General features: G+C 36.9%; 1 protein-coding gene and 1 non-coding gene across 2 annotated transcripts; both read left to right on the plus strand.

The window, feature by feature from the left end:
* The first annotated feature begins 10,701 nt into the window (after positions 1-10,701).
* LOC108985668 (pentatricopeptide repeat-containing protein At1g08070, chloroplastic-like) lies at positions 10,702-12,958 on the plus strand. The gene has a single exon (XM_018958046.2). The coding sequence runs from the start codon at positions 10,964-10,966 to the stop codon at positions 12,578-12,580; it is 1,617 nt and encodes a 538-aa protein (XP_018813591.1). The 5' UTR covers positions 10,702-10,963; the 3' UTR covers positions 12,581-12,958.
* A 7,273-nt stretch (positions 12,959-20,231) lies between these two features.
* LOC118348837 lies at positions 20,232-20,338 on the plus strand. Its single transcript, XR_004801844.1, has one exon. It is a non-coding gene; the product is annotated as a small nucleolar RNA R71 (small nucleolar RNA).
* The last annotated feature ends 789 nt before the right edge of the window (positions 20,339-21,127 follow it).

Genomic DNA, 21,127 nt, shown 5'->3' on the forward strand with positions numbered 1-21,127 from the left:
CTATGTGACGTGACATAAGGCGTAGTTGTGAATGGAGTCTTTGTAACAGCCCGCTAGAAATTCATTGGTGGAATTTCTATTGACTTTAGGAATCTCGTAAAAACCCCATAAGTTTTTACGAATCGACCAATCGCATAGGTTTTAGTCTGTCAACATAGTCAGTGTTATCACTCACTATGGTGCTAGAAATATGAGTTTTATTTATTTGAGATAGTTAGAAGTGTCAGATTGCATTATGGTCTACACCATTAGACTCAGTGGATTATTTAGGATTTTATGGCGCAATAGCCTATTTTCAAGTTATGCCAGTTATGTTATATTGTATGTCAAGTTATGCTATGATTACTTATGATTTGATTATATATTTATACTTTTACTGCCATGCATGCATCATTAACCTGTGTGGAAGTTTCCTATTAACTTACTGAGATTTGTAATCAAATCTCACTATGGTAGTCCTAACTACCATTCCCCCCGAATGGTAGATCTTATTACAGGATCTGAAGGAGAATCGAGAATCGACCATCTAGAAATGATCGATTAAGCGATGGTGCGACGTAGATGGTAGTACAGTAGTTACCTCAGGTTACTACTTGTATTTGTGGTGTTCAATCCCCAACACTCTTTTGATCACAACCATTTTGGACTAGTGTAGTGATCTCAGTTGTTTAGTACGTCATTATGTATGAAGTATGTTTTACGTATTTGGGATATTTCAGTTTGATGCATAGTATTGCTAAAGAAAAAAAAAATTATCCGCTGCGAATATTGCATAATGCTAGATGCATGTTAGGAATATTGCATCTTATATGTCATGAACGGGGGCAGGTAACCTTGTGTTGCATGTCTCGACGCTTCAAATGTCCGTCTGATCCCAAGCGGAATTTGGGGGCATCATAATCTTGTCGTGTTAAGTGTTGGGATGAACTGTCAAAAGGGACGGGTAGCATGAAGAGTCATGCTGGCTGGGTTAAGAGAAGATTGGTATCGGAGTATGGCTCTTGTCCCTACGAGCAGGTGATCAACATGTTATATGTTGATCTTAGGTGATAAAGGGGTAAGGTACATGTGTAATCTGGTGAGACACATGTGTCGGACGGATTCACCATATGTAATGGGTGATCTATCATGAGCATTGTTGCACGGTGCTTAAGCCTCAGAGTTGGCTTAGAGTCGTGTGGCTTGTATGGATGGGAATGAGGATTTAGTGTGGGCTAAGAGGCATGAAGGTAGTGACGGATGCATCGTTAGGATTGAGATGTGTGATTCCATTGGTCGGAATCATGCGTCGAATGTGGTTGTAAGAAGAGTAATACGGATGTCTTAATGTCTTAATCCTAAGGTGAATAATGGGTTCACTTTAGTGGATGAGCACTAAAGACAAGACTTCGAGTTGGAAGATGTGGTGACCGTAGGTGGTCCCCGAAGGGTTTAACATAGTAAAGGGCACGTAAGTGCATGGGATAGAAGGAGAGTGTTCCGAGTATAGCGTAGTTCTATTTATAGTTCAAGTTGCTAATGCATTAGATAGAGAATGACGCTAAGGTATGTGCATGCATGTAGGTTGCCATCTGACAAGCACATGAATGGACTGAATGACATGCAAGTAGCATGGAGTCCAGGTAAGTGTTATGTTCATACTCTTCTAGAGTCTTTATAAGATAAAAGAAAATGAAAGCGAAAGCTTTTCCTTTATGACTCTTTAAGAAAAGACTAAAGACGTTTTACGAAAGAAAATGCTAAGTTTTCAAAGGTATAAGTATGTACGGCCCCTCCTTCGCAGCCCTTTTTTACGCAACCAAAGTATTAATTGTACGCATATGAATGGATGACTATACGCTGTATCTATTGTATGTATTTTCTGAGAAAATTCATAAACTGATGAAAATGCATGAAAGGCATGACAACGGATGCTTTTATGGATCCTACGAACCGATGCTCTCATGTGTGCCACGGGGTGATGCTCGTGGATGCCATGATTGACGACATTCAAGGTGACGCTTATGGGATGCCACGAAAGTTGACGTTTAAGCCCATGTATGTTCTTAAATGAAGTTTTCCACGACCGAACTGTTAAAGAAATGATAGAACTGAAATGAACTGAAAGGCGAAAAGATCATTTTCGGGCTTACTCCCCAAACGATATTTTCTCACGAAAATAAATGTTTTCTCATGAAAAGAAATGACTGTTAAATAAAAGAAAGAAATGAATGAAAGCTCCAGCTCTTTCGAGCTGACATGAACGAATGAATGAAAAGCAAGAAGGAAAGAAATGAAAGCATGAATGTATGAAGATACGTAATGGCCACATGAATGAATGAAAGGGTACCAATGAATGGGCAGATTGCAATGCCGGGTAAGTAGTACTGGAAGTGCACCCAGTGCTGCCCCCTATGAAAGGGATTCCCAACCCGTGGCCACGGGCGGAATCCTGGTTCAAAGGAAGGCCGCTAACCCCAAACACACGGGGCGTAACAGTGTGTACTGGCCTATGAAAGTGATAAGAACGATTGGATGTATGCATATATGTACGAACGCATGAATGCACGAACCTTTAAGCAAAGAAGGCACTGACGGGAGACACGTTTTAAAGAGGAAAGCCTTTTAAAAAGAAAAGCCCCGTCCAGTGAAGTTTTCAAAAGAACGCACGCATTCACGTAAACATACACGAACTCTTGAAGAAACGAAGGCACTGATGGGAGAAACGTTTTACGAAAAGGATGCCCATGTTTAAAAGAGAAAAACCCCGTGCAGTGAAGTTTTCAAACGAACGCACGTATGACACGTATGCATGCACGTAATAGTATGTACGAGTGATGAATGCATGAATGAAAATCTATATTGTTATATTTTAACCGTATGAAGTAATGCTTACGAGTCTTCGACTCATTTTAGTTTTTATGCATGTCCCTCCCCCCACAGGAATTGAATGATCAGGACGGACACGGCCCATGGGGAAAAGCACGGAAGTCTAGGAACGAGTTTTAAACGTACGAAATGCCTTTTTATTATAAGATTTATGTTTTTCGCTGTAAACCTCTTTTATCCCAAAGCACATTTTAATTGATAAATGTGGAGTCTCGCACCCTGGGTATGCAAGTGAAAAGTTTTAAATTGGACGGTAATTCCCGTCTTCCTTTTATAAAAATATTTTGGAAAAAGTCCCACCACAAGGATGGGCGTTACACCACTAGTCTTCAAAGTCATTCACTTCTTGAAATTGTTTATACCGATGTTTGGGGACCCACCCACTACACTGGCTTGGATGGTTCTCGGTATTATCTCATACTTGTTGATCATTACACAAAATACATGTGGTTTTATCCAATGATCACTAAGTCCAGTGTATCAACTATCTTTCCACAATTTAAAAAACTTGTTGAGATGTGCTTCAATTCAAAAATAGAGAGTTTATACTCTGACAATGGAGAAGAATTTATAAGTCTAAAATTTTTTTTTATCTCTCCATGGGATCAGTCATTACACCACTGCTCCCTACACACCTCAACAAAATGGTGTTTCTGAACGATGTCATTGCCATCTTGTGGAAACGGGTCTCACATTACTTCATGATGCGTCGTTATTTCTTTCCTATTGGCCACATGCTTTCCAAACCGCTACGTACCTTATAAATCGTCAACCCACGCCACTTCTCCAAAATAAATCTACTTCTGAGGCACTATTCGGTCAAAGGCCAAATTATCACAAATTAAAAAAATTCGGATGCCTTTGTTATCCTCTTCTCAAGCCATATAACACCAATAAAATGGAGCCCAAATCATCACCGTGCATCTTCTTGGTTATTCTCAAACTTAGAGTGCATATAAATGCATGGACCCATTAACCAAGAGAATGTACATTTCCAGACATGTTCTGTTTGATGAGCTGCAATCTTATTCCTCACGGTCTGAGCCCAACGGCCCAACTCCTTCCTCAAGTCCTAATGTATCTCCACAGCTCTTCGGCCCAACTAGTTTTTATTCACCTTTACCTTCTACGATTTCCACATCTCATCTTTCCCAAATTGGAAACGCAACACCCACACCTTCATCTTCAATCGGTCTCTCCTTGCAGCCATCGTCGCAGTTAGTGAGCTCGGAAACTACAGTTGCTGCTGTTGCTGCACCTCCAGGTAATATCTCTTCCACCTCTCCTCATAGTTGTTCTCCTATCCATGAAACCCTAGTTGCACTGCCCTTAAATTTGCATGACTCTACTCAAGTTACTGCACACAATGAACCCCTAGACTGTTTCTGTCAAAAACCCATGTAAAAATGCATTATTGACATCTATTTGTCTCAATTCCCAATCATTCAGCATTGCAATTGCTAACATAGACCTAATTGTTGCAGGTTTGGCAACAGGACTAAATGTTTCCTTATAGTCAATTCCTAGGCGTTGGTTGTAGCCCTTGGCCACAAGTCTGGCCTTAAATTTGTCAATTGAACCATCTGCTTTCCTCTTGACCCTAAAATCCCATTTACAGTCCACTAGGTGACAATTTTTCGGTGGTGGTACCAGATCCCATGTACCATGTCTCATAAGAGCAGTGAGCTCACTAGATCTTCCACAGAAGCCGAATACAGAGCATTAGCAAATGCGGAAGCTGAAACCATGTGGTTATTATCTCTGTTCAAGGAACTTGGTTTCCCCATTAAAGCTCCTCCCTCTCTTCTTTGTGACAATCTTGGAGCAACTCACTTAAGTTTCAACCCAGTGCAACATTCCAAAATGAAGCATATCCAAATTGACCTTCATCTTGTACGGGATCTAGTTCAAAAAAATCTGCTTAAAGTTTTTCATGTTCACACTCAAGATTAGTTGGCAGATTTAATGACAAAAGCACTGTCAAGGAAGGCAAAGAACAGAAACTTTGAGGAACAAGATGGGGCTGCCATCGATCGGTCTTGCCGATGGCAGCCCCATCTTGCGGGGGCGTATTAAGGAAAGTAATTAAAAGATGGACATCTCACCAAATCAAGATATTCTATGCAATTAGTGTAGGCTAAAATTGTGCATATAATAATGATTGTCTACGTTATTAGTTGACTCTTTGTAACAGTTAGTATCTCAGTCTTAATGCTTGTATATTTCCTAAGATAGAATAGAGCATTGTGTATATATATTTACAAGACAAATCAATAAAATGTGTGTGAAAAATTCCATTGAAGAACAGTAGTGTTTATATTTTATAGATACACCATTCCATAAATTTTATCTTAAATTTTACTAATTTTTCAAAAGCCTGATACATCTCATTCCCTATAAATTTTACATTCTTTAAAATATTATTTCTCTATTATTTTTTCTCTTACGTCAATTTACAATCTTAACTACTACCTTTTTTGTATTTTTCCTAAATTAAGCAATATCAACTTCTACATAAATTTAATTATTAAACACCAAGCTAATTTTTTTATCCCAGAATAGTGACAAAATTATTACGATTTTAATAAAAATTAATATTCACCATTTCAAAGGGTATTTTATTTATAACCAATAATTAAATGACAATAGTTGCAATGGTATAAATAATAATAATGGTATTGTATTTGAAACAAAAATTATTATCGTCATACAATGTACTACTATTGTCCATTCAAACTAGCCCCAAAACACAAATTTTATGTGTGATGACTTGCATAATTTCTTTTATTTTATCACTTCTTAATTTTATGTCACATAGCCACCTCCAATCAAAGGTCATTCCAACCCACAACTTCCCCCTCCAGGAGTCTATAGTCGTGCAAGGCACTTTTCATTCCATTTTATCACTTCTTTTCCCCCATTCTTAGAGAGAAACCCAAAAGAGTTCTCTCGGGTAGATTTCTGGGACATTTTGCGTGGCCATTTTAGACCATTTGTAAGTATTTTCCTAGATTATTCCTTCACATAAATTGTTCGTCTTTGAGTCTAGTTTCCGTGGATATCTTATTAGTCTCATTTACATGCTCATTTGATCGGTCAAAAGTATTTTTAACCATGGAAATGTCATTCTGGGCGTGAAACTGGAGAGTATGTTATGTTTTGGAAGTTTTTACCAAGCTAATGGACATATCTTGGTCCGAAAATTTTATGGAGTGTTGTTAACATGTGTTTCTGAATGTTCATTGAGATTTTTTTGCATGAATAAAGCTTTTGATGATAGATTTTCTTAGAATTAGAAACTTGAAAACTGGAAGTGGAAAAACAGTTTCTGTTTTGTGAGAGTTTGAATATTTCGTGGTTTAATCTTATTCCAAAGGCTTTGATATTTTTATATGATAATCCTAAGCCTCTTATATACATGTTAAGATGTTATTTCAAAGATATTTAGTATTAGTTTTAAAGGTATGATTTTCTATGCAAGAGGATTTCAGTTAGGCCTAAAATTTGATGTTTTTGAGTTAGATCCATGTTTTATTAAATTTTAGCCATGTAATTTTAAGTTTGATGGTTAGATCTTCTTTAGGACACATTTTTAAACCATGTGATGTGTTAGTTTGAAGATCACATGTCTTTAAGCCATGGATCAAGAGATTGATCAAAGTTAGTTGGGAAAAACAGTTTCTGTTTTGGAATAAGTTTAAAACCAAAAACTCCAAGTGTTGTTTTGTGATTTTTGGTGAGTTTGGTTTGATGATTTAAAGCATGTTTGACCTTAGGATAATGTTATGAATATGTTAGAAGTAAGATTTGATTTTTTGGAATTCTTGGAGATGTTTTATTAAGGTCAAAACTTGTGATTTAAGGTTTACTTTTTGTTAAAAAGTTTGGGTCTTTTACAAAAAGTTTAGTGTTGATAATTAGCTTCTTCTTAAAGGATATTTTTTTAAGTGTGTTTTTAAACTTAGGATAGGAAGATCCTTGTTACAAGATTTTGGTTTATTCATGAGTTTTGAAACTTGAAAGAATTGCAACCAAAATCAAGACGAATAGCCTATGTAGATTTCGGCCATAGTGAGTTTTTCATAGTTGTGATTGGTTTTAAATTTTTCTGAGTTAATATTTGAGTTTGGGACAAAATTTATATGAGGAATGTAAATTTTGGTAATTTTTGGAATTAGGATGTCAAATCCTTAAATTAGGAGTAAAATGGTCATTTGCCCACATGTAGAGGGTAAAATGGTAATTTTACTCTAAGTTATCTCTTTTCACATTTCTAATTTTTAGTAATTAATTTCTAACTTTTAAAATACCCTCTTACAGTTCCTCTTGTTTCGCGCTTTATTCTAGTAGAACGCGACGATCGAGGTAAGTTAGTTTTTAACTTACTATCAGTTTAATGTGTATGAGTGATAAGTAAGGGAACTAAATTGTATATTTGCATGTTATCATATGTGCCATGCCAAGTCATTACATATTTATCTGTTACACAGAATTTATTCTGTCATGAATTATTCATCTGTTACACAAGATATTCTATCACGTATTCTTATACATTGCAAGTATGTTATGTTAAGTTAAGTATGCCATCTGTTACATGTATTTCATGCCACATAATATTCACTGTCACATGTTACACTATGTTAAGAAATGTTGTCTGTTATATGGTATGCTATGTTACGAAATATTGCATGTTGCATGTTACATGTTACATGTATGCCATGTTATGAAATGTATTCTGTTACATTTATGTCTTGAAATATGTCATGTCTGTCATCTTACGTTCATGTCACGTTATGCTACGTCAGGACTTTTGTCTTTTATGTCACGTTCATGGTACGTCACGTTACGAAATGTCATGTATGCCAGTTAAGTTATTCATGTCAATCACGACCCTAAGTGCTAGGATGGGGTAATATCCAAGTGGAACTACTTTGTTCAAGCTGGAGTGTCTAAATAGGTGTGAAATTCCCTGGGTTGACGAAGTACAGTCAACATGTTGCGAATGGGGCCTAATTAGCTTGTCACCGGAGCGCGCCAGGCACTAACGCCAATGGTGTCACACATTATGTTACGTGTGTCCACAGCAAGTGTGGCACAAACAAATAAGTCATGGGGCCACAACAACTGTAGAGCATGAAGTATGGGGCCACAACAACTTTGGAGCATACACTACGTGAGACACAACAATTGTGACACGTAGAATACGTGGGGCCACAACAACTGTGGAGTACGTATTAACGCACTCACAGCTGGTATAGAAACCTGTGATGTGATGCGGTAATCGGCAGGGACACACGGCTCAAGGGGACCTGTGTAGCACCCATATGGTCACTATTATAATTAAGTCTACTGAGAAAGATTCCAAGTTCATGTATTTCACGTTCAAGTCATGTTTCAAGTTCACGTTATGTTATGTTCAAGTTCACGTTCACGCCATCATGGTAATCCCATGAGACAAGAATATGTTTCAAGTTCATGTTATGTTATGTTCACGTTTACGTTATATTTCAAGTTCACATTTATGTTATGTCATGCTCAAGTTCATGTTCAAATTATGCATGTTCACGTTCATGTTATGTTTTAAGTCCATGTTATATTTCAAGTTCACGTTCATGCTATGTTTCAAGTCCATGTTACACGTTCATGCTAAGCGTCAGTTTCATTTTAAGTTATGCCAGTTATGTTATGTTGTATATCAAGTTATGTTATGATTACTTATGATTTGATTATGCATTCATGCTTTTACTGCCATGCATGCATCATTAACCTGTGTGGAAGTCTACTGTTAACTTGCTGAGATTTGTAATCAAATCTCACTATGGTAGCCCCAACTATTATTCCCCCGAATGGTAGATTTTTCTTATAGGGATCTGAAGTGGAACAGGGAATCGACCAACTGGAAACGGTCGACTAAGCGACGGTGCGACGTAGATGGTAATACAGTAGTTACCTCAGATTACTACTTGTATTTGTGGAGTTCAATCTCTAGCACTCTTTTGATCACAAACTTATGGACTATTATTGTGATCTTAGTTGTTTAGTATGTCGTTAAGTATGGAGTATGTTTTAAGTATGTGGGATATTTTAGTTTGGTGCATAGTATTGCTAAAGAAAAAAAAAATAAAGAAATTTATTATCCGCTGCGAATATTGCATAATGCTAAATGCATGTTAGGAACATTGCATCTTATATGTCATGAACGGGAGCAAGTAACCTTGTGTTGTATGTCCCGACGCTTCAGATGTCCATCCGATCCCAAGCGGAATCTGGGGCCGTCACAGAAATCAACATAAAGCATGCAAATGTAGTATCAAAACAGTTTTGACAATAACACTACACATGCAAAAATAGTTTTGGTAATAACATAATAGAATAATGAAACATGAACAGAATATGAACAACTCAACCAGCATAACATAGTATGAACAACAATAGATGGGAAACAAAATTGAGGCACACAAATAGAAGAGTACAACTAAGGCATAATTCAAAAAAATTCAATATTCATGTACAAAGTAAAAGGAAATGAAGATGGAAGCCAAGACATTCATGTACATAGAAGTACTAATGTGATTGTAACATACATCTTACTCATATTATGCTTACTTATAAAATAAAATAAAAAAACTGCATTGGAGTGTGTTTATCCACAGATAATTACAATTCAACATCACAGTGCAACTCACAGTCCAAAGCAATGAAATAGCACAAAGCAATTAAACAGCACAGAGCAGTGAAACTACACAGAGCAATGAACCTGCACATAAGAATGAAACATCACAAAGTAATGAAACAATACTGAGCAATTCACAGCACAGAGTAATGAAATAGTACAGAGCTATGAAGCTGCACAGAGCAATGAAACAACATGGTCGCAATCCAACGACACAGAGCATTGAGTTAGAACAGATTAATCCAACATCACAGAGCAATGAAGCAACATAGATTAATCCAACAACAGGCAAACAAATCTAGGGTTTTTTTTCATAATTTGCAATATATAGATTAGTGGAAAATAGCCTCAAATCTAAGCATAGAAGATGGCAATCTCTGGACATGGAGGAATAAATTGCTCAAAAAAATCTAGGTTTTTTTTTTTCCCTAAATCCCAATTCACAAATCAGTGGAAATAACCCCAAATCTAAGCATAGAAAATGATTATCACAGCAATGGAGGAAATAAATTGCAACAAAAATCTGAGAAAAGTATTTATTCGAAGAAGATCTAAAAACTCGAAGGAAATCTAGGATATTTTGTCAAAATGTTGGATCTGAAAATCGAGTCATGGAGGAACCTTATTCTCAGTGAAACGAGATAGAGAAGCTCGGTGCATAGAGGATCCCGAATGGATGAAAGTCCATCCATTGAGGAAGCCGAATCATGTGTGTGTGCGAATGAGAATGGAGGAACCCAACAATGGAGGAAACTGAGAGGGGATAAGGATACTTATAGTGATGAACGGATGGAGAGGTTGCCATCGATGGTGGCTGCGGTGCGAGGAAGGGGAAAAAACGACGAAGACACCCAACGGTCGAAGGGAGGGAGACGCGGGAGCAATGAGCAACAACTAACGAAAATAACATTTGGGTATGTAAGGGGATCCATTGTCGCATTTGAATTCTACCACCCCATTTTAGGGATTTAGAAGGAGAGTTTGAGGTGAAAATCATAAATTTTCTCTCAAATTATAAGAAAAAATGACGTTTAGGATACCCAATGCGAATGCTATCAATGAATGTAGTTCTAAATAAAATAAAATAAAATAAAAAGTTGTTGAGGTATCTATTACGGCAATTAAAATGGGCTCAGCTTATTAATACCAGAAACAGTCAATCATTTCTTGCTTTTCTTCGTGGGTGCGTTACACAGCACACACCACACCTAGCTTCCCTCTAAAATAGCGAAAATTACAATTATAAATCTGGTCCAAAAGCATTCCCAAAGACTTCTCGAAGAAAGATTCATTTCGCTCTTGCAGTCATGTAAAACTTCAAAACGCCTCCACCAAATCCTAGCCCAGATAATCACCCACGGTTTCAAACACAACGACTATGTAATCCCAAGATTTATCACTGCGTGTGCCGAGCTGAAGAAGATGGTTTATGCCCGCCAACTATTCGATCAAATTCCGGACCCGAGCATTGGTCTATGGAATGCAATGTTCAGAGGGTATGCTCGAGTTAAGTCTTATAGCGAAGTTTTAGTTTTGTTTGGTCAAATGAAGAGCTTGGACGTAATGCCCAATTGCTTTACCTTTCCTATTGTTTTAAAATCTTGTGTGAAAGTTAATTCATATGTAGAAGGACAAGAAATACATTGCGTAGCAATAAAGGGTGGCTTCAGAGCAGACCCATTTGTGGCAACTACATTGATTGATATGTATGCTGGTGGTGGAGCGATTGGAGCGGCTTACAAGGTGTTTGGTGAGATGGTTCAGAGGAATGTAGTTTCATGGACTTCGATGATTAGTGGGTATATTTTGTGCCGCGATGTGATTTCTGCACGCCGCCTTTTTGACTTAGCTCCTGTGCGAGATGTTGTGTTGTGGAACACTATGGTTTCAGGTTATATTGAAACGGGTGATATGGTGGCAGCACGGAAGCTTTTTGATGAGATGCCAAACCGGGATGTGATGTCTTGGAATACGATGTTGAATGGTTACGCAAATAATGGGGATGCTGAGGCATGCGAGAGGTTGTTTGAAGTGATGTCTGAGAAGAACATCTTCTCTTGGAATGGATTCATTGGAGGGTACGCACGTAGTGGGCTTTTTGCTGAAGTTCTGAAAACTTTCAAAAGGATGCTAATTGAAAGTAGTGTGCTTCCTAATGATGTTACACTTGTGATCGTATTGGCTGCATGTGCCAGATTAGGAGCAATTGATTTGGGTAAGTGGGTTCATGTATATGCAGAGAATAATGGGTACAGGGAGAATATTTATGTTGGGAATGCTTTGATTGACATGTATGCAAAATGTGGAACAATAGAAAATGCAGTTGATGTGTTCAAGAACATGGGTACGAAGGATCTGATTACATGGAATACCATAATCAATGGCTTAGCGGCACATGGACGTGGTAATGATTCCTTAACTTTGTTTCATGAGATGAAGAATGCTGGAGAAACACCAGATGGAATCACCTTCATAGGTATTCTGTGCGCTTGTACACATACGGGACTAGTTCAAGATGGCTTTTCCTATTTTCAATCCATGGTTAATGATTATTCAATTGTGCCTCAAATTGAGCATTATGGTTGTATGGTTGATCTGCTTGCACGAGCTGGTCTTTTAGACCAGGCTGTAGAGTTCGTGAGAAAGATGCCCATGGAAGCAGATGCTGTTATATGGGCTGCCTTACTTGCGGCCTGTAGAATTTACAAAAACGTTGAGTTGGCTGAAGTTGCCTTTGAACGGCTTATTGAACTTGAACCGAAGAACGCAGCAAATTTTGTCTTGCTTTCAAATATATATGGGGATCTTGGGAGATGGAAAGATGTTGCACGGTTAAAAGTTGCAATGAGGGATACCGGGTTCAGAAAATTGCCAGGGTGTAGCTTGGTTGAAGTCGGTGATTCCGTGGTCAAGTTCTATTCCCTAGATGAGAGACATCCCGAGAGAGAGGAAATATATAGAGCCTTGAAGGGCTTGACAAAACTGTTAAGGTCATCTGGATATGTACCAGACCTGTCGGAACTTGGGCGGGGAACTTAAAAGGAAAAGGGAAGGATAAGACACCCACTACTAAGTTTACCCCTATTCAGATCATCTTGTGAATTGAAAACATATAACCTGATTGCCCGCAAACTTGGGTAGACCTACTAGCCAAAGACAATCTTGCTAAGCTTATATATTGATGGGTTTCTAAATCTGTCTTCCAAGTGCAGAAGCTATCAAAGTAGTACATGGATGAGTTTCATGGTCATTTCCACAGGGACAATAGTATTCATGCTAAGCAAACATATAATGAAGTGTATTTTGTGTGAGAAGCTTGTTTGTGAAAGGGCTATTTATGCAACCAAGAAAAGAAACAAGAAAAGTATATTTATGTACTGAATTGAAGTGTATTAATGAAGAGTGGTTTGGATCTTTTCTCCATTTTTTTTGAATAATTTTATGAATGCTTGTAGACTTAAAAGGAATGGAAATAGAAAGAAATGAGAAAATAAATTGAATGCTAGAGAAATGAGTATAGGAAATGTAGAGATTGTAGTAATATCAAAACAAGTGACACAATATGTCAAACACTTGGGCTACAAGAATGTTTCCTCCTCTTCCAAACTCTGATTAAGAGGTCTAATTCTATAACTCAATTGTCAATCTAGTCTAAGCATTAACAATCGGAAAATGAAGATTTAAAACCAGATTTCCAGTCTAAAGTATCTATAGAGTGCAAATAAATTTACTATGAATACTAACCATGAAAAACCTTGAAAATATTACCAAGTTTCTGCTGTGCCATACGTCAACAGTAGAACAAGAACAAGAGTTTATGGTTTTGACTTATCTTAACAAAATCAACTTGCAAAACTATAAAATGGATTTTTATCATATTAGAATCACTCTAATCAGTAGTTTAGTGCAAGAGAATCCATATCTTGTAGTTCAAGCTGTAAACTTAGCCTAACATCATTCTCTCAAGAAAATAGAAATTAAAATAAGTAAAATGTTCTGTGCATAACAAAACTGCTAAAAAAATCGAGAATCTCCACAACTGAGAAAATAAATTCCCCTAAAAAACAAAGGTCTGAAACCGAAAATCCCCTAAAAGAAAAAGCCAACTAAGAAACCCCAGAAAAATAAAACTAAGACTACCGAAAAAAGAAGAAGAGAACCCGCATGGAAAAATGCCTTCTTTTTATACTGTGCTTGACCTCGTCTCAGCGCCTGCGTTGCATGTCTCCAGCCCCTGCGTTTCACGTCTCCAAGTCCCTGCAGTTTGCGCTTCCCCTTTCTTTTCCTTTGCAGTGCGCGTCTTGAGCTGCTCTACAGTGCGCGCTTTGAGCTGCTCGATCCAGCCCTTGCTGTCTCGCGTGAGTGGGTCTGCCCTTGTGAGCTGCTGCTGCCTCACGTGAGCCAACTCCCAATCTTGAGGCAAGTTGCTTGTGAGTCCACGATCGATCGTGCCATAGTTGTCCATCCTTCTCTCTATTCCTTTCTTTTTGCTTTTTTTGTGTGTTTCAGATCCCTAGCCTCTTAGTGTGCTTGAGTTTGTTGTAGTGCCTTCTTTAGGGTGTTGCCATGCCAGTTGAGTATTACCAAGAATACCCATGTGTATTAACATCCTTTCCCATAATGCCCTGCAACATAAGTAAGAGATGAGAGTAAAATTTTGGGATATTAATTTTTGGTGTGGAAGCTACATTACAACTCTTTTCAAGTGCAAAATACCAGAATTTAACATTGAGTCAAGTACTAAAAACTATTATATAATTAAGTGCTTAATTCATTTTTTGGTTAAATAATTCATTCACTTTAGCAACTTAATTATATAGTTTTTGACACTTTATCATACTCCCCAAAACTAGCTTTTTGCTAGTCGCTAGTAAATAATGCAATAAAAATATTGAAGGATCTAAGAGTGAGTCACTAAAGTAAAAAATCTCTACAAAAGATCTATCTTATTGAAATCCTGGGCATTAGAATGTAGACAGGTCAGGTTATAGCTCAACACAAAAGCTTATAAAATTCTCAAGAGCTCAAACAAGGGAAATGTACTTAAGCTGAAGATCTTTGAGTGCATCAAGTGTGTGAAGAGATTGCCATTTGTTAGTTTCAAGATTTCTCACAATAGTTTCAGTCTAGCAATTTTTTCAAAAAAAACTAAAATATCTTTACTCCAATTCAAAACCATTATATTGGCAGCTTTCACGCTATCATACTTTGAAAGACCATTTTTTTTTAAAAAAAAAAAAAAACAAATTCCAGTGATAGGCAGCCTTTTTCAATGTACTTACACCATTTGTTTTTTTTTTTTTTTTTTAATCACACTTTTCCTAGGCCATTAAGATATGGTTCATTGTAGTTCTTGCTAGTTGCTTAGAAGAAACCACTGGTTGTCATCAAACAAACAATAAAAAGTATCTGCTTGTGTCAATTAAGGTCATTAATCAATAGCTTTGAAATATATTTCTCAAGTTTGAGTTGCTAAGACTTATCATAAGGTCCAGTGTCGAACTTAAACCTAAACTAATGGGAATTAGTGTAGCCCAAGACTGCAACTATCTAATTTTAAATAGAGAAGTGTGAAAATAGTAACTTGGCAGCAACAAAAAATTCAAACCCCACAATTATAAATCTTGAGAGACTAATGGTAGAAGACTCTCCTTACCCCCAACTAAAAATGGGCAGTATCCTCACTGCAAATCATGAATAAAACAAGACATGAAAGAAAATAGGGCTGAAGGAAAATACCTGAGATGGCTGAAGGGATAATGAATGTAAAAATGAAACCAGAAAAAAAATAAATAGTGATGAACCTGAAAAGATATACTGAAGAAAAAGAAAAAAACAAAGAGTAAAACATAGAAGTGAAACAAATAAAAGCAGAAAAAGAAAAAAAAATTAAAGCAAAAAAAAATAAGCTAATGATCATGAGAATAAGTGGGATCTTCTAAAGGAATAGAAGTATCCTCATGTGAAAGTTTTGCCAAAAAATGTTTAAGTCGTTGGCTATTGACTTTGAAAGTATTTCCATATGGAAACACAGCCTTAACTACATAAGGACCACTCCACCTCGATCTTAATTTGCCTGGAAATAGATGGAGGCGAGAATTGTAAAGTAAGACTTGTTCATTGGGTTCAAAATTCTTTCTCTGGATGTGCTTGTCATGTAACACTTTCATGCGCTCTTTTGACAATTTAGAATTGTTATATGCATCTCGCCTAAGCTCATCCAATTCTGAAATCTGAAATTTTCTCACAGAACCAGCATGGTCAATGGAGAAATTAAATTGTTTAACTACCTAATATGCCTTATGTTCAAGCTCAACGGGAAGATGACATACTTTTCCATATACCAAGCGATAAGGGGACATGTTAAGAGAGGTTTTAAAGGTTGTCCTACAAGCCCAAAGTGCATCAGTCAGCCTTAAATACCAATCTTTTTTGTTGGGGTTGATTGTTTTTTCTAAGATGTGCTTAAGTTCCCTATTAGCTAATTCAGCTTGCCCATTTGTTTGAGGGTGATATGGAGTGGAAAACTTATGGTGTATACCATATTTTTTTATGAGGGCAGCAAAGAGTTTGTTGCAAAAATGGGTTCCATTATCACTAATAATAGCTCTAGACATGCCAAATCTAGCAAAAAATATTTTCTTTCAAGAACTTAAGCACTACCTTATGGTCATTTGTTTTACATGGGATGGCTTCAACCCACTTAAAAACATAATTAACAGCCACAAGGATATACAAATAACCAAAAGAAGATGGAAATGGCCCCATAAAATCAAACCCCTAACAATAAAAAATCTCAATGACCAAAATGGGTTGTAAAGGTATCATGTTGCTCTTAGTAATTGTGCCTAATTTTTTTACATAGTTCACAAGTTTTGCAAAAATTATATGCATCTTTAAACATATGCGGCCAATAAAACCCAATTTGTAAAATTTTTGCAACGGTTTTATGTGCAAAACAATGTCCCCCGCAAGCCTCATTATGACAAAAAGAAAGAACGGCTTGTATTTCATGATCAGGCACACATTTCCTTATGATTTGGACAGAACAATATTTAAACAAGTAAGGATCATCATAGAAGAATGACTTTACCTCATGCTTGAATTTTCGTATGTCTTCAGCACTCCAATGGGGTGGAGTTTGTCCTGTCACAAACAAATTAATTATGTCAGCAACCAAGGCAAATTTTCAACTGCCATTAATTGTTCATCAGGAAAAGAGTCACGGATAGGGACAATGTGCTCATTTTCAGCAAATGTAGGCCGAAACAAGTGGTCGACGACTACGTTTTGAGCACCCTTCTTGTCTTTGATGATAAGGTCGAATTCTTGGAGAGGAAAAATCTATTGGATTAAACGTGGTTTAGCATCCTTCTTCAACAATGAGTACTTTAATGCTGCATGGTCAGTGAAAATAACCACAGGAGAACTATGAATATAAGTTCAAAACTTGTCTAATGCAAAAACTACAACAACCAATTCATTTTCTGTGGTAGAATAATTTCTTTGGACTCCATTTAGAGTTCTACTTGCATAAGAAATGACATATGGGAACTTATTTCTACGCTGTCCAAGAACAGCTCCTATGGCTACATCGCTAGCATCACACATTATCTCAAAAGGATTAGACCAAACAGGGGGTTGCATGATAGGAGCTGTAGTGAGCAAAATTTTCAGTTTATCAAAAGCATTTTGACAAGAGGAGGTCCATTCAAAAGCAATATCATGCATAAGTAACTCACACAAGGGTTTAGAGATAGAACTAAAATTTTGAATGAATCTCCTATAAAACCCAGCATGCCCAAGAAATGCCCAAGAAATGATCTCATTTCTTTTACTGTTTTGGGTATTGGAAGTTTGGAGATAATCTCGATCTTAGCTTTATCAACCTCAATACCTCGTGATGAGACTATGTGACCAAGAACTATGCCTTGTTGAACCATGAAATGACACTTTTCCCAATTGAAAAGCAAATGCTTCTCTTCACACCTAGCTAAAACAGCTTGTAAGTTGGTCAAACATGTATCAAAAGAACTACCAAATACTGAAAAATCATCCATGAATACTTCCAAACAATTTTCAATCATATCGCTGAAAATACTAAGCATACATTTTTGGAAAGTAGCTGGTGCATTACATAGTCCAAAAAGCATTCTTCTAAATGCAAAAGTGCCAAACGGGCAAGTAAAAGTGGTCTTCTCTTTATCTTCAGGTGCTATTTCTATTTGGTAAAAACCAGAAAATCCATAAAGAAAGCAATAGAAATCATGGCCAGCAACTTTTTCAAACACTTGATCAAGAAATGGCAAAGGAAAATGATCTTTCCTAGTGGCGGCATTCAACTTCCTATAATCTATACACATTCGCTAACTAGTAGAAATCCTAGTAGGAATCAGTTCATTTTTCTCATTTTTCACAATAGTAAGCCCATATTTTTTTGGAATTACATGAATGAGACTTACCCACTTGCTATCCGCAATAGGGTAGATAATTCCCACGTCAAATAGTTTCAAAACCTCTATTTTTACTACCTCTTTTATGGTAGGATTAGTCTCCTTTGCATCTCCCTAGAGATTTTAGCATTTTCTTCTAAATAAATCCTATGAGTGCACACAAGAGGATTTATACCTTTTATATCCGCGATTGTCCACCCAATAGCACCTTTGTGCTGCCTTAAAACTTCCATCAGTCTCCCTTCTTGGTCATAAGTGAGTTGGGCTGAAATCACCACTAATAAGGTGCTGTCCGGACCCAGAAATGCATATTTCAGGTCATTCGGCAATGGCTTCAGTTCTAGTGTTGGGATTTTATTTGCTGAAGGCTTCAAACTTGTTGTCAAGGGAGTTGTTCAATTTTTGGCATCCATTTAGTCTCAAATTTATTTTCTACATTAAAAACATGAGAAACATCAATGGGGGTGTCATCAGTGATGAGATCACAAATATTTTCTAACTCAAACAGCAGGTTCGTGGGCTGGTATGCCAAATAAACCTCTTCCTCAAGGATGCTTTCCAGCAAATTTACTTCTTGTACATCTTCCAAGTATTGAGGTTGCCTACAAATATTAAAAATGTTTAGTTCAAAGGTCATGTTCTCAAAACTCAGCTTTAAAACACCACTCCTACAATTTATTAATGCATTTGAAGTAGCAATAAAATGTCTCCCAAGAATCACAGGTGCTTGAAAAGAAAATTTTGGTGTCAAGTGAACATCCAACACAACAAAATCTACGGGGTAAAAAAATTTATCCACTTGAACTAAGACATCCTCAACAACCTCTCTTGGCATTTTAATAGACTTGTCTGCTAGTTGTAAAATGATAGGAGTTGGTTGTAATTCCACCAAACCAAGCTGCTCATTAACATTATAAAGCAGTAAATTCACACTTAAACCTAGATCTAACAATGCTTGACCAATTTTTGAACTTCCTATAACACAAGCAATTATTGGTGAACTGAGGTCTTTATATTTTGGTGGGGTATTGCTCTGAATTATGGCACTGACCTGCTCAGTAAGAAAAACTTTATTTTATACATTTAATTTCCTTTTAATAGTACACAAATCTTTTAGAAAGTTAGCATATGTAGAAATTTGTTGAATAGCATCCAACAAGGGATGTTAATCTTAACTTGCTTGAATATTTCTAAAATTTTAGATTGATGTTTGTCTTTGTGCAGAGGAGCCAATCTTTGAGGAAAAGGAGCAGGTACAGGACATGAAATCTTTTCAGTTTCATTTTCAGTTTCACTTTGTTCAACCTCACCTTATGCAGCCTCATTTTGTACAGGTTTGGAGACCTTACCAGCCTTATCTGAACCTTGAGTTGGAATGTTCCCACCCTACAATTTCTCAAAGTAGTGACTGCCTTCACTTGCCTTACATTTGAACTCTCAACCGCTCCTTGAAGTGGCTGACTTTGTGGATTGGGTTGAGGTTGTGCAGGAAATTTTCATTTTTCTTGAGAGTTCCATGTCATAGTCATCTTTATAAGTGTGCTCCGAATTTCATTTATTGCTTGAGAGTTTTGATTGTTGATTGTTGTTTGACCTTGCATAAACTGCTACAAGGTGTTTGACAATTGTTGTACCGTCTCCTCAAGTCCTTTCTTTTTGCATTGTAGGTGCTTGAATTGTGAGTTGAGAGGGTCCCGGAGCCAAGGCTACTGGAGCTACTTGCTGGTCACTCCTCCACCTAAAATGTGGGTGGTTTCTCCATCCTGGATTATAAGAATTAGAGTAAAGACCAGAATATGGTTTATGTATCATATTTATAGCATTAGATTGGTCCAACAATACCTCTTTGAATGCGGGGATAGTGGGACACTCATTAGTTGAATGCCCATGATTCTCACATATGCCACACTTCTCAGAATTTTTATGGATAGCATGCACTTCATTTACTTTTTTCAATTCCATGGCTTCCATTTTTCTGGACAACAAGGTTAATTTAGCACGCAAATCATCATCTTCCTTTAAAGTATATTTTCCATGATCAGACTCAACTTGCCTAGACCTATCATGCACATCAGTTGTGTCACAAGATTGAGAATTTTAAGCAAAGTAATCAAAATATTCAAATGCTTCCTCAGGCTCTTTGTCGAAAAATTCTCCATTACACATGGTTTGTACAAATTGGTGCATTTTAGGTATCAAACTTTCATAAAAGAAAACTTATCATACACCAATTTTCATAACCATGATAAGGATAAACATTTAAAAGATCCTTGAACCTTTCCCAACTTTGATAAAAAGTTTCAGAATCTTTTGGGGTAAAGTTCATGATTTGTCTTTTAAGTGCATTTATCCTATGTATTGGAAATAATTTCTTCAAAAATTCAGTTTGCATTTCCTGCCATGTGCCTATGGTTCTAGGTCTGAATGAATTTAGCCACGTTTTAACCTTATCTTTTCAAGGAAAATGGAAACAAATTTAGTCTAATAACCTCCTCAGTGCATGTCCGGTCCATGAATGTAGAACAAACCTCTTCAAACTCTTTGATATGAAGGTAAGGGTTCTCGGATTCCAAGCCATGAAAATGTGGAATTAATGAAATCATTCTAGATTTGAAATTAAAGGCATTTGCATTCAAAGGTTGGATTAAGCATGAGGGTGTGCTAGTTCTGACAGGTTGTAAATAATCTCTAAGGGTTATGTTCTGATTTACTACTTCCCTATCATGATTCTCATTTTCAGCCATGGTGCTATTAGTGTCAAAGATGACTCAAGAGAAAGTGATGCTAAGGTAAAAGATGCTTGTGATTCTGTCATAACCAACCAAGAAGTATGGTCCCTAGTCCAACCAGGCATACAAACAAGAGCAGAAAATAAAAAATATGTAAGACAAACAAGAAGAAAAAAAATAATAAAGCAAAATAAAACAAAGAAGAATTTCACCCAAGCTGTGAAGAGGTTCACAGCATCACAGCACTACAAACGTCTTCTCAACAATATGAGAATGCTCTGATAAACACCAGTTGTCCCCGGCAACAGCGCCAAAAACTTGATGGCTTTCTAAATCTGTCTTCCAAGTGCAAAAGCTATCAAAGTAGTACATGGATGAGCTCCATGGTCGTTTCCACATGGACA

The sequence above is a fragment of the Juglans regia genome, chromosome 6 (genome assembly GCF_001411555.2).
Source record: "Juglans regia cultivar Chandler chromosome 6, Walnut 2.0, whole genome shotgun sequence".
In the NCBI taxonomy this organism is placed as follows: Eukaryota; Viridiplantae; Streptophyta; class Magnoliopsida; order Fagales; family Juglandaceae; genus Juglans; species Juglans regia.

Bases quoted from the DNA above. Each gene is read 5' to 3' on its own strand.
- LOC108985668 (XM_018958046.2), top strand. From the start codon at position 10,964: ATGGTTTATGCCCGCCAACTATTCGATCAAATTCCGGACCCGAGCATT.